Source organism: Mustela erminea, chromosome 6, assembly GCF_009829155.1.
Source record: "Mustela erminea isolate mMusErm1 chromosome 6, mMusErm1.Pri, whole genome shotgun sequence".
Taxonomy (NCBI): Eukaryota; Metazoa; Chordata; class Mammalia; order Carnivora; family Mustelidae; genus Mustela; species Mustela erminea.
In genome coordinates this window covers 77,361,318-77,375,667 of record NC_045619.1, presented here as the reverse complement: position 1 = coordinate 77,375,667, position 14,350 = coordinate 77,361,318, and the positions used below count along the sequence as shown (strand labels likewise).

General features: G+C 35.3%; 1 protein-coding gene across 4 annotated transcripts in view; it reads right to left on the bottom strand.

Moving 5' to 3' along the window:
* The window catches only part of CNTN1 (contactin 1), a 353,101-nt gene that overhangs the window by 27,092 nt on the left and 311,659 nt on the right, over positions 1-14,350 (bottom strand). For all 4 annotated transcript variants that reach the window (XM_032347814.1, XM_032347813.1, XM_032347817.1 and 1 more), the window contains 2 exons: positions 14,041-14,153; positions 13,081-13,237 (listed from right to left, as the gene is read on the bottom strand). In XM_032347814.1, coding sequence (XP_032203705.1) covers positions 13,081-13,237; positions 14,041-14,153 — 270 coding nt within the window. The remainder of the gene's footprint in view (positions 1-13,080; positions 13,238-14,040; positions 14,154-14,350) is intronic.

Genomic DNA, 14,350 nt, shown 5'->3' with positions numbered 1-14,350 from the left:
CATTGATTACCATTCCTTATTCAATAAAAAAAAAAAAAACCTGCTAAAATTGTCTGCTCTTGAAGCTAACTCTGTATCTTTCCCGTAACTTTTTATCCCTCTTCTGTACTTCTATGAAGCTGTTCTTGACTTAGTTTCCCCTTCTTCATTTTCCCATTTATTTATTTACCTTATTATTCACCTTGTTACATAACTTTTGATATTAAGTAGAAATATTGATATTAAGTAGAAATCGTTTTCTCTTTCCTTGCCAATACACTCTCTAGTTTTTGCTCAGGTGTTCACTCCCCAAAGAAAGTTTTACCAATGCCAGACCTAAAATAAATCTTAATCACTTTGAGCAACTATAGAATTGACATTTTACTAGTTTAGTAAACCCAATTCTAAACAACACAGAAAAGATTTTCTGAGAGTCTCTAGTAAAGGTCCTTCATTTTAAGATGAAGCTTGAACAGAGACAGACCCTTTCTTCCTCGGACATTATAAGGTCTGCATGCAATAACTCCTAGCTCTGCTGTAGCCATATTAGAACCACAAAGAGGATGAGCCTTAAATGAACTTGATTCTGAGACACTCAGGTAGAGATGCAGGGGCTTGGGAGGAAGTTTTTGAGATGTCGACTTCACTAAGGCCTAAAGGCCGCCTATTTCTTTCTTTCTTTTTTGAAAGATTTTATTTATTTATTTGAAATACAGAGATCACAAGTAGGCAGAGAGGCAGGCAGAGAGAGAGGGGGAAGCAGGCTCCCTGCGGAGCAGAGAGCCCGATGCAGGGCTCGATCCCAGGGCTCTGGGATTATGACCTAAGCTGAAGGCAGAGGCTTTAACCCACTGAGCCACCCAGGCGCCCCAAGGCCACCTATTTCTTAAGCAATTTTGAGTTGAGGGTTTGTTACTGACAGCTGAAAACATTTTATTCGGTACAAACTCTCCACTCAGCTATTTTAATTATTCTTTAACTGGAAGTAAAGAATCCTTGTTTTCCTTGATCTCCTATATTAACTGCATAAGCTGCCAACTTGGGGCAACATCAACAACCATCTGCTATCTCTATATCCAGGCTGGTATGAATTGCAGATAGTTACATAATTATGCTACTTGGTTTTCTGACAAATCTGTTATCTGACCTCAGCTGGTTTCAGTTTTGCTAGATGATGATTCTTCTTTTTTTAAATCTATCTCCACCTGGATGATTAATGGACGTAGCATGAACTAGCACGTCAAAATTTGAACTCCTTCTTATTTTCTCCATTCATCTATTTTTAGTAGGTGATTCTGTTAAAAAAAGATGATTCTGTTGGCCATTTCAGCAGATGATTCTGTTGGTTAATCTAAATTCTTTGAATTATGCCAAGTCCTCTTTCACTATCAAATTATCAGAAAATATTGTTGGGTCTTGTTCCAAACAAATCCTGACTATAATTCTCACTTCTACTGTGACCGTACTAGTCAAAGCTGACTTCATCTCCTGCTTGGACTGTCATCTTTGGCTTCTAACCACTCTCCCTGTTTCTAGAAATGCATAGAGGTTGTTCTTCCCCCACCATTCATGAGATTTCTACTTCTTACCGATGAACCGGTAAAGTAAGACTTACAAAATATAAATCTGATCATGCCATTTCCCATCTTAAAATGCTTCAGTGGCTTCTCATCACATTTAGACTAAAATCCAAAGTCTTCAGCCGTGATCTATAAACCGTGTGATGATTCAGGTTCCATCTATTTCTCTACCCTAATTGTCTCTACTCTCCCCCTGCCTTGCTCAACCCCAGTAACACTGGTCTCCTTGCTGTTCCTTGAATATCCAAACATACTCCAAGAATAGGGCTTTGTATTATTCTAATAGGAGCACTTGTCCTAGTAAGAGCACTTGGATGGACCAATCACTCACTTCATTTGATTCTCTTTTCCAGTATCATCACATAGACCAAGCCATTCCTCCCACTTATATTGAGAACAGCCCTTGTTCTCTTCCATCACTACTTACTTACCTCCCTTTGCTTGACTTTCTTCTTCAGCTATTATCACTACCTGTTGTTATATACTGAGTAATTGATCTTGCCCTCTCTCTTTAGAATGTAAACTCTATGAGGTTGGCTTAGAAAAATGGGACTTCTACCCACACTCTTTGATGAAGTTTTTCTCTTGAAATTACCAATAACTTTGTAATGGGCTGAATTTAGTCCCTTCAAAATTCTCATGTGGAAGCCCAAACCCCAGTACCTTAGAATGTTACTGTATTTAGAGATAGTCATTAAAGAGGTAATTAAATTAAAATAAGGTCATTAGGGTCAGCTCTAATCCAATGTGACTGTTGTACTTATAGGAAGAAAAAATCTGGACACAAACACACACAGAGTGAGGACAGGGAGAAGATGGCTTTCTATAATCCAAGGGAAATGGCCTCAGAAGAAGCCAACCTTACTGACATCTTGATCTCAGACTTCTAATCTCCAGAAATGTGAGAAAGTAAATTCTATTTTTTGACCACCCAGTCTGTGGTACTTCATTATGGTAGCCCTAGCAAGCTAATACACAGCTATAAAGTACCAAATTCAATAAATTTTTGTACTCCTCAGCTTTTTCAACCCGCTTTTAACTTTTACAACCTTGAAATAAGTTATATAAATTAGTTATATAAAAAGTATTATATAAATCAACAACCACTACTACAGAACACCAGCCTACTTAGCAGCCAAATAAAGGAATAACATTGTCACCACCTTATGGGCCTTTTTCTGATTGCCCTTTGCCCTCCTCTCAAGGTAATACTGTATGGAATTTTGTGTTAATTACTCTCCTTTTTGAAAAGAATTTGTCTTTCATGTCAGAGAACAGAAAACATGTCATATATATACCCCTTGAAACATTGCCTTATTATTTTCTGCTTTGGGACTTCATATAAGTGGACTTAAATTATATCTATTATCCTATGACTTGTTTACGTGCAATAAATATCAGAAGGGTTTTGTAATGAGAATTCATTATTTTGCATAAAAATGAACTATGTTGATCTAGCATCAATAACATTGAAATGAAAACTTGAAAAAAATTTGCTGCAAATATGGCATGGCAATGTTAATAGCCTTGCTTTATAAAATGATCATAAAATGTTAAGGAAAATTACCAATATTAAACAGAGAAAAGACCATAAGCAGAACTTCAAGACATGAACATATTAGTAGTATTAAATATATTAATATACTCATCTCAATAGTAATTAAAATAATAAAAATTATGAGAGAGTATATTTGCCTAATTAACAAAACATTTTTGAATACCACAATGTTAAAAATTCTTTAATGATAAAATATGGGCATTGCTGTTTGGATACTAATTTGGCAATTACCAAATATGTGCCAAGTCTTTGAAAGGTTTTGCCTTGTAATCCAGTAATTTTACTTCTAGGAAACTTTTCTAAAAAAATTGGAAATTCTGAGTAAAAGATTTTATACACTGTTGTCCTTCATGATGTTGTCATAACCCTGAAAAAGAAAATGTGGAGAGTAACTAAATATAGTAGCCACACTGTTATCTGTGATTATTGGTGATCAAGAGTATTAATCATTATTTTCCGTATCTTGGGTAAATCTCCTTTTCAGATATTTTTGTGATATAGCTTCAAGAGTTACAGGTTTTCTTGTCCTGTAACTTTAATGGTGTTTCTAATAATCTGAATTTCTGTGTCATGAAATCATTTTGAAAGTGAAGAGCCATTTTACTAATTTTCTTTAACTTCTAACATTTCTAAAAATCCAGGTTTGGCTGGGTTTTCTTGTTAGTTTTGAAACCTTCATGTAAACATACTTATTTTTGGAGAAAGTATGCTACATTTCTTCTGGGAATTTCAGCAGCATTTCTTGAGCTTTCACTGTTCTTTTTTCTGTCTCTGAGGTAAAAGGGTGAAAACTATTTCCTAGATGCTCTTGCTATTGAGAGTCAGGGTGGGGAGCTAGAAAGGCTTGGAAACGCGGAAGCCCCTGCTGCTCTTGAAGTGGGGGACAGGGCTCTGAGTCTATGGGCATCCCAGGTACTGGGGGTACCAGTGACTTCAGGGCTTCTCCTATGGTCCCTCCACGTGGGAGCTGCAAGTAGATGGACCATGGGAGGGGGGGTGTTTTCCACGGCAATTTCTAGTTTTTGTCAAAACCAGCAGACATTCACTCTAGCAATGCTTAAAAAAGGTTTTGTATATATACCACATCTTCTTGATCCATTCATCTGTTGATGGACATCTAGGTTCTTTCCATAGTTTGGCTATTGTGGACTATGCAGCCATCAAAAGAAATGAAATCTTGCCATTTGCGACAACATGGATGGAACTAGAGCGTATCATGCTTAGCGAAATAAGTCAAGCAGAGAAAGACAACTATCATATGATCTCCCTGATATGAGGAAGTGGTGATGCAACATGGGGACTTAAGTGGGTAGGAGAAGAATCAATGAAACAAGATGGGATTGGGAGGGAGACAAACCATAAGTGACTCTTAATCTCACAAAACAAACTGAGGGTTGCTGGGGGGAGGGGGTTTGGGAGAATGGGGTGGGATTATGGACATTGGGGAGGGTATGTGCTTTGGTGAGTGCTGTGAAGTGTGTAAACCTGGTGATTCACAGACCTGTACCCCTGAGGATAAAAATATATGTTTATAAAAAATAAAAAATTAATTAAAAAAAAAAGGTTTTGTTTTCTCTTTTAAGAATCTAATTCAATACTTGATTAAACTATCTAGATATGTTTCATCTTTCCTGAATGAATCATCTTTCAATGAAAGAGGAGAGAAAAGGAAGAACTTTAGAGAAAGCTATCGGTTGATCCGATGAGCTAGATTTTATCAGAAACTAGTTCAATCACTCCAGAATTGGTCAGTGATCCATAATATATTGCTATTGATAAACCTAAGGGCTACTAGTACAATGGTGAATTCACTCCCCATCACAGACAGTGTTTAAACTGAGGTTGAGAGAACATATGCCATGAATGTCCTGCAGGGAAGTCCAGCCTTGGAAAGGAGTCAAACAAAATGATCTAGACATTTTTCTCCAGCAACTTAATTAGTTTGCTTTCCCAATCAATTTTATTACTAAATCTTACATATTTTCATAATTTGTATAAGAAACGTTCCACAATGTATATTTTTCTCTCAGAAGTGTATAAAACGTCTCCCTATCCATTCTTAGTCTTTTGTCCTTGAAAAGGTCTAGTAATTTACTTTGCACCTCAGAGCAGTAAAAAACTTAAATTATTCCATAAATAGATCCTTTCTGGAAAGGAACCTGCTCATTCTGACAGGTTCTCTGACTTGCTCTCTTCTTACCAACTCCCCTTTTCCCCACACCAGTGAATTGTCTACACTACACCAAAAATGATTTTCAATTAGGTTGCATCCCTCATCCCTGAAAGAATGCTAATGCTTTCCCACAGAATGAAGTACAGAGTTCCAATGGAATTCTTCAAGGATGGGGTTAGGGAGGAAGTCGAATGAGAGCGGATAGAATGAAATGAGTCTGAGATACAATCAGGGCCAGGCCTTTCATGGTTTTCCCCCCTCTCTGCTATCTCCAATGCATCCTGTACCACTATATACTAGTTGCCCTGCCTCCTTTCAGATTCTTAAACATGATGGGCTCTTTCCTGCACTCCCTGTTCTTATGACTATCATCGCTGCTACTTTTGTGGTAAGGCTGGTTCCTTTCCTTTAAATTTCAGCCCAGACATTGCATACTTAGAGGTTTGACCTGATCATTCTAGTCAAATCAGTCTACTTCTTTTATTCTCTATATTAGCCACTTGTTTTTTTCTTTAATCCTTAAACCTACTCATAAAGAGATCTTATTATTTGATGTTAGTTCTTTATTTTTCTGATATTCCGTAGAATGCAAACTTCAGGAGGGTTTGCCGATTTTCCCAATTATTATTTGTAATTAATTATTTGTACATTCTAATACTAAGGTACATCTTCATAGACAAAGATTGTATTTCATAAACTAAAATTATTTTGGTAGTAAGGAAACCTTGGAGGATTATTTTTAATTTTTCCTTCTATTCTTATAATGTATTCCACTGAGAAATTTCCCAATCTAATTGTTTCTGAGTCTACATAGATGGGACTGTTGGGACTGTTGTGTTAATTTACTAGTAACTAAAAGAATCCTTGGAAAAGATCTAGGAAAACCCAAGTTAGTTTAGATGCAGAGGTGCTATCTTTAAGTCAAACTCAGAGATGTACAAAATATTATTTTGTTCAGATAATTTCTCCTCTATTTCCAAGCTTGTTAGTGTACGTACTGGAATCTCCTCTATTTCCAAGCTGGAAGTGTACGTACAGCATTAATGTTGGAAAAGATTTTAAGTGGATAGTCATATTTCAAAGTTAATGAAAGGATTATATATATTTTAGAGGTAATTTTATTTTATTATCTTTATTATTTTAGAAAGGGAGACAGGGAGGGTGGGGAGGGGCAGAGAAGAGAGAATCTTCAGCAGGCTCCATGCCAAAGGAGAGCCCACTGTGGAGCTTGATCTTACAACCCTGAGATTATGACCTGAGCAGAAATCAAGAGCTGGATACTTAACTGACTGAGCCACCCAAGTGCCCCTAGAGATAATTTTAAATGTAAGCTGTTTGTCAGCCTAAAAATATCAGGCTAAATTCATCCACTTGAACTCTCAAATTGATCCCACACAGAACATAGCAAAAGAAAACAAACTATTTGATTACTTCAAAATAGTTGGAGAGGTAACATTTCCTAAGTAATAATATTTGATTGTTCCATAATCACAAATACATGTTTTTTTAAAATTATGATGATGGACTTATAAGAATGAGCTAGTATACAAGATTAGATGCTCAAAATAATTTCAGTTTTTGAAATGCTTACAGGGGAAGTATCTGCAAATGTGATTATATCAATATAGCATTTTGATGTTATAATGTATGAATTAAATCCAACCATCCCAACTATCCTCTTGGTCCTTTTATACTGTATTAATTACTTAGGTACTAGAGAAGGGAGCCCGTGAGTAATGGAGTAAACATCTAAGCTTGCACCTAGCAAATTGCTTCCTAGCCCTTTCTCTCCTGCTACTGGGAAGAAGAGGACAGAGTGAAAACATAAAATGTGTTTTTCACCAGTGTTTAAGTCAATGGCTTTGGTTATATAGTCTAACTTAATAACCTGGAGTTACCAAAAGTAGTAGGTTAAATGATGAAATTACATCATCTATGGTAACATCAGAATAAATTACAGATTTATTAGAAGCTACAAAATCGACACAATGAATATATAGCAACTTTAAATCAAATGGAAAAGATGTATTCTTCCTTTAGGATCCCCCGAGACTTCACCACTGCCCTCTTTCTAGTCCAGACGTTCACTATCTTTTAATCATCCTATAATAATAACCTTGTAGTTCATCTATTTACATCTTTTTCCCTGCTATATATATTTTCCACAATCACCAAAGTGATTTTTCAAGTGCAAACATCTGATCATGTTACTCCTACCACCTTTAAGTTTTCAAATGATTATGACTTGCCTTAAGAAAGAAGTTTGGCCTCTAAAATGCCCTTAAAAGTCTTCCTTGATTTGACCAAGATATCTGTTGTCTGTTTAAAACTAGAAAGAAAAATAAAAACTCAAAATATGCACATGCATACAAATGATGAACTGCCTGCTTCTTTGTGGATATTTAGTTATGATCACAGATCCTTGATAGTCTAAATTCTAAAATTTGTAATGAATATGTAATAAGGTAAACTAGCTTATTAAAACTGATATTCAAAATATTTTGTAGTTATTTGTACTTTCTTAATTTAGCTCACATTAATGAATAAAAACAAAAGATTCTTAGAAGACAATACAGAATTTCTTAGATAGTATATTTCTGATGAAACATTTGTGGTGTTACATTTGCCTAGATGGGAGCTGTAAACATCTGATACTGAATGCTATACTAAGACAGCAGTAATAGTGTTCAGGTCAGAGAAGGATGGAGAGGCAAGTTACCACGTCTAATAATTTTCTAGACTATCTCTCATATGAAGTTTCAAGCTTTGTAAGAATCAAATTGTGGATTAGCACGTGGCATAACACAAACCATGTGCCTAATGGGGGAAGTATATCAACATTCTAGACATATAAACTGTAATTTAAGTTACCCAAACTTTTCTTATAACTAAATTTTATTCCATGCAGAAATCATAACTTTATTTAACAATTATTTGTTTAAATACTATTGTGTGCCAAATATGTTCACTAGGTATTGGAGATTCAAAGGTTAAAGAAGTCAGACAAGAGCTTGTTCCCTTGGAGCTTCTGTTCAAGTTCAAGTAAGGGTGGAGATAGACAATAAACAGTATAAATTAATAAATAAGATCATTTCGAATAGTTAGAAATATTATGAATAAAATAAAAGAGTGACATAGAATAGGGGGCTTTTTAAAATTGGTTTTCATAAATATCTTCTCTGAGGAGGTGACTTCAGAGCAGAATCAAAAATGACAAGAAGGAATCTGCTATGCCAAGATTCAGAAAATTCTAGGCAGCAGCAAGAATAAGAACAAATAGTTAAAGGTAAGGATAACATTGGTGTATGTTCAAGGAGAGAAGGAAAGTCAATGGAACAAAGATGAAATGACTTAACTGAAATAAGAGAGTTAAGCTAAATTACTATAGAGCACTCTAGGCCATGTTAAGGAAATTAGATTTTATCTTATGGGATGTCTTTCTAAGAGGAGAATTGCATGCTTTGATTGATGTATAACAAGATCCCTTTGGCTGCTGCACAGTGAATAGATTGTAGGAGGCCAAAACTAGAAGCCAAGAGAATCATTAGAATCACAGTAGGGCCAGCAAGGGGTAATAGCAATGTGGAGTAGGAGGCATGTGGAAATTTAGGCATTTAATGTACATTTATTGAATGAATAAATAAATGAGCAAATAAATGAACAGCATGATGCTTATTAACATTAAAATTTAGCAATGTACTCTCTTCCTGACTACATATTTAGTTATGAAAATGGAAACAAAGGGAAATATTAAGTCTTCTAAATTTACAAGAGAGCCTAAAATTTGTTTGCATTTACATGTCTCTCTCATTAAAAATAATTTAAACAGTTTGCAAATAAACCTAAGTTAAGAAAATTTTAGAATGGTACTATCCCCCTAACATGTGACCTTTCCTAATGTTAATTGTATAGTTTCTTTGCACAGTCATGGTTAGAATAAGAAATAAGTAATAGAAATTCTGTCTTTGAATAGACATTTCTGCAAAGAAGACATCCAGATGACCAACAGACACATGAAAAAGTGCTCCATGTCACTCAGCATCAGGGAAATACAAATCAAAATCACAATGAGATACCACCTCACACCAGTCAGAATGGCTAAAATTAACAACTCAGGAAACGACAGATGTTGGAGAGGTTGCAGAGAAAGGGGAACCCTCCTACACTGTTGGTGGGAATGCAAGCTGGTGCAGCCACTCTGGAAAACAGCATGCAGGTTCCTCAAAAAGTTGAAAATTGAATTACCCTATGACCCAGCAATCGCATTTACTGGGTATTTATCCTAAAGATACAAATGTAGTGATCCAAAGGGGCATGTGCACCCAAATGTTTATAGCAGCAATGTCCACAATAGCCAAACTATGGAAAGAATCTAGATGTCCATCAACAGATGAATGGATAAAGAAGATGTGGTATATATACAATGGAATACTATGTAGCCACCAAAAGAAATGAAATCTTGCCATTTGTGATGATATGGATAGAACTAGAGGGTATTATCCTAGTGAAATAAGTCAATCAGAGAAAGACAATTATCATATGATCTCCCTGATATGAGGAAGTTGAGAGACAACATGGGGGGTTTGAGCAGTAGGAAAAGAATAAATGAAACAAGATGGGATCAGGAGGGAGACAAACCATAAAAGACACTTAAGGTCACAAAACAAACTGAGGGTTGCCAGGGGGAAGTGGGGGAGGGACATTGGGGTTATGGCCATTGGGGAGGATATGTGCTATGGTGAGTGCTGTGAAGTGTGTAAGCCTGATGATTCACAGACCTGTACCCCTGGGGCTAATAATACATTATATGTTAATAAAAAAATTTTAAAAAATATGTCTTAATAAGAATGTTGTCCATTAGTTGGCAAAAAGGGGAACTATTTTGAGTTTATTTGAGGTTTCTAAAACAAGCATACTCTGTGCCTTCTGTACATGGGCTATTTCCACTGGGATGTCAGAGAATAATTGTGGTGCTGCAGGTGGTCCCTTCTACCTCCCAACAGCCAACTGCTAATTTTTTTAAGGAAATTTATGAACAAGTTGTTAAAAACCACTGTTACTGAAATTGAAATTATATAAAATTATTAATCAATGAGGAAGTTTAAAACAAAGGCAGAAAATTCTGAAAACCCATCACTTCCTAACTATTTTACTGCGTTTTAATGTTATCAAAGCTCTTAAGGTTATGCCTACAACACACCATTACTGCATTAATGTTGTGTTACCCAGCATCTGTTCTTAGCTCCACATTGAGAGACGTCATGTGGGAAGTTTGAAATCAGATATGATGGAAATAGTTACACCATAGAAATTGGCAAATGAAACCAGGGCTCCCTCTACCCCAGGAGAGTCTATTGTTTCACATTAACTGGCATGTCATTAGTTATACCGATGCAGATGCTCCTGTCACAGATTTGGCATCTCCAGCTACAAACTTCTGAGTCTAAACCCCAGAAACTGGGTTCTGCTCCATAGTAGGGATGATAAATGAAGAGCAAGGAAATCAAGAGAGCAACAGTGGGCAATGACAGACTTCTTGACAGGAAAGTTTTGTTTTCAAAAGCAATTTACTACGTTATTTTGCACCTCACTGCCCTTAAATTGATGTCCACATTTCCCTCCGATTTCCTTTAGTGGAAGAGCCTAAGTAAGTGTGTAACTACTGGAAGTGTGTGTTATCAAAGTTCAGAACGTAGAAATTGTTTTAAAAACATAAAGATGCCATTTTCTTCTATCAAATTAGTAATGGCTAAAAAGAACAAGACTAACATCTGAGTGGTGCAAGTGGAAGATTAATTTATAAAAAGGTATATTCAAAATAATATTTTATTATAGTGAAAACTGAAATGGGTAGGTAAATTTTGTACATTTGTTTGAGAGAATAGTCTGTATAATTTTAAATGAAATTTATAAAATTTTGAATGATATGAAGACTGCTCATGGAACATAATTCATGAAAGTGGGATATAACATGATATATTCAATAGGAAAAAAATCAAATTATACATGTATATAAGAGAACTAGAAGTAAATTCCACTGACCACTAATTGTAGCTTATTTAGGATATTTAGAATATGACTGATTTATTTCCTTTCAAATTTTGGTAATTTCCAAATTTTCTAACAAGACATAATAATGTCTAAATCAAAAAAAAAGTAAGATAAATTTATGGGAAAATCTATTTAAACAATTTACAAATAAACCCAAACTTAAATTAAAAAATTCTAGAATGGTGTTATTCACCAAATATTTGACACTTCCTAATGTTAATTCTATAGTTTCTTTGTGCAGTTGTGGTCACACTAAAAATTTTAGCATTAAAGAATTAATTATTAGTTAAATACATAATATTTTCATCTATTTGGCTATAAATTAGCATTGTTTTCTAAATCTGTTATTTTTATCTTTAATTCAGCATCTTGTAGTATTTCAGATTCTCATAAAACTCTCAAATTAACATCAATTTTAAATCATTATAGTTAAACTATATCATGTAGGATGAGAAAAAAGTATCAAATTTAAATAATAGAGTTCTATAAATGCCAAAAAGAGAGGAAGTCACTGCCTCAAGTATTTATTTTGGATTTAACCAATGCTATGAAAAATAAAGTTTGCAGAAAAAGAACACGTATGCTGAGACACAGAGAGAGATGGTAAAGGAGGGAGCTATCATCTAGTGTCTTTCTATTTTATTACTATATTAATATGTGTAGGACAAAGAAAAGAAGTTAGATGAGTATTAATAGTAGTCCATGAATTTCTTTTTGTTATAAAAGAAGTTTGGGTATTATTACCTAATGGTCTAGTATTATGTAAAACTATAATGCATTATGATATATTTTTTAAAATTTTTTATTTTTTATAAACATATATTTTTATCCCCAGGGGTACAGGTCTGTGAATCACCAGGTTTACACACTTCACAGCACTCACCAAAGCACATACCCTCCCCAATGTCCATAATCCGACCCCCTTCTCCCAAACCCCCTCCCCCCAGCAACCCTCAGTTTGTTTTGTGAGATTAAGAGTCACTTATGGTTTGTCTCCCTCCCAATCCCATCTTGTTTCATTTATTCTTCTCCTAGAGCATATCATGCTTAGCGAAATAAGTCAAGCAGAGAAAGACAACTATCATATGATCTCCCTGATATGAGGAAGTGGTGATGCAACATGGGGGCTTAAGTGGGTAGGAGAAGCATTATGATATTTTTTAAAAAATTTATTTATTTGAGAGAAAGAGAAATGGAGAGCAGGAGCATGGGGAGAGATGCAGAGCAGAGGGAGAAGCAGACTCCCCACTGAGCAGGAAACCTGCTGTGGGGCTTGATCCCAGGACCCTGAGATCATGACCGAGCCAAAGGTAGATGCCTAACCGACTGAGTCACCCAGGTGCCCCCATTATGGTATTTTTAAAATTGAAGTATAGTTGACATACAATGTTACAAGTGTACTACATGGTGATTCAACAAGAGTATGTGTTATGCTATGCTCACCATAAGTATAGCTACTATCTGTTACCATACACTGCTATTACCATACCTGCATCGTGGTATTTTAATAATGCTTTGTCATCCAGATAATAAACAAAAAGCACAAGGTATGTTGCAAAGTTACTTTTGCGTCTCATAAGGGAAGAAATACCAAGTTTCAGGACATTCTTAATGTTTCAAGTTTACCTAGGAAAACACTGACATTGGTGTGCATATTGATCCTACCTTACTCTCGGGAGTCTACATTACCTAAAAACTTACAAGTACTTATGGAAATGTGTCTCAAGTGACTGACTTACCTGAAATTTTGACTTGAGACACTACTCCATCTCCTCCATCACTGTGTGCACGAACCTCTACCACATACTCTCCATCCCTGGGGATGGGGACTTCTATGGAATGTTTATGAGTGGAATACAGCTTGCCATCGTGTTGGCCATCAGGTCTATAGAGTACCTGAAAAAGTACCAAAATATGTATGTTTAATAAAGTTGACTAATGAGCCAATTCCAAAACACTAAAACTATAATAAAAATTTTTTAGACTTTTATTAATAATAAAAAAAATTCTACGAAGCTATGTGTAACACTAGCTGGAAAATTCATGTTATTTTTAATTCACAAAAGTTGATTTCACCTATTTTTTAGGGTGATCTAAGGGAAAGTTCCTTAAGTCTTTGACTTTTTTTTTTAAATATCCTAAAATAAAGAGAGGGAAAAATGTTTGTTTTTTCTTATGGAATAGGTGTAAAATGAGGGCTCTTTCAACATATTGAAGTCATCTTAAAACATTGTCTCACAATTTAATTTTTTCACATTATTCCTAAAAGTTGGCATTCAATAAAAGGTGTGTGATATAGAGAACATATGGAAATAATCTTTTTTCCTTCTTATGGTCATTTATGGAACATAACTCAATGTATCAGTTTGCCATGCATTAGGCAACACTATCTTAATCATTGCCAAACAAAAATGGATTCTTCCTCCTATTTATGCACTGATCACTTTAACAACTCTATTCCTTAAAGCAGTTATTCTACCTATCTTGTGCACTTGACATAGCATTTTTGCAGGATTCACTCAAGATCCTTTTGTATTTCAAAATTTAACATGGTACTATGTCATTTGATTCTAGTGTACAGCTAGAATAAGAAAGCTTAATGGGTTTTGGTGCAACAAATGTCAATCAAGTCCAAATATCAATCACTCTTTGTAAGAATAAAGCCCATGTCTGGAAAAATCGAGTAATCTGTTACATACCTTATATCCTGTCACTGTTGATTCATTTGATAGTGCGACCACGTGATCCCAGGTGATTATATAGCGGGAACCAGACCTTACGGAACTGATGATCCTTGGCGGCTGACTTGGAGCTGTGGAAAGTAATAATATGCAAGTGACAGCCACCATATCTGACTTCAGTTCTGCAAACTGCTTCAAGTCAATGAAAATGATGTGACAACAAGAGCTAATTTTGCCATGCACTAAACTAAGCACTTTATATCCTTGGGCTCATTAATGTACCTGTGGCCCTCTGTGATACATAACTATCTTTTATTCTCTTGTCATT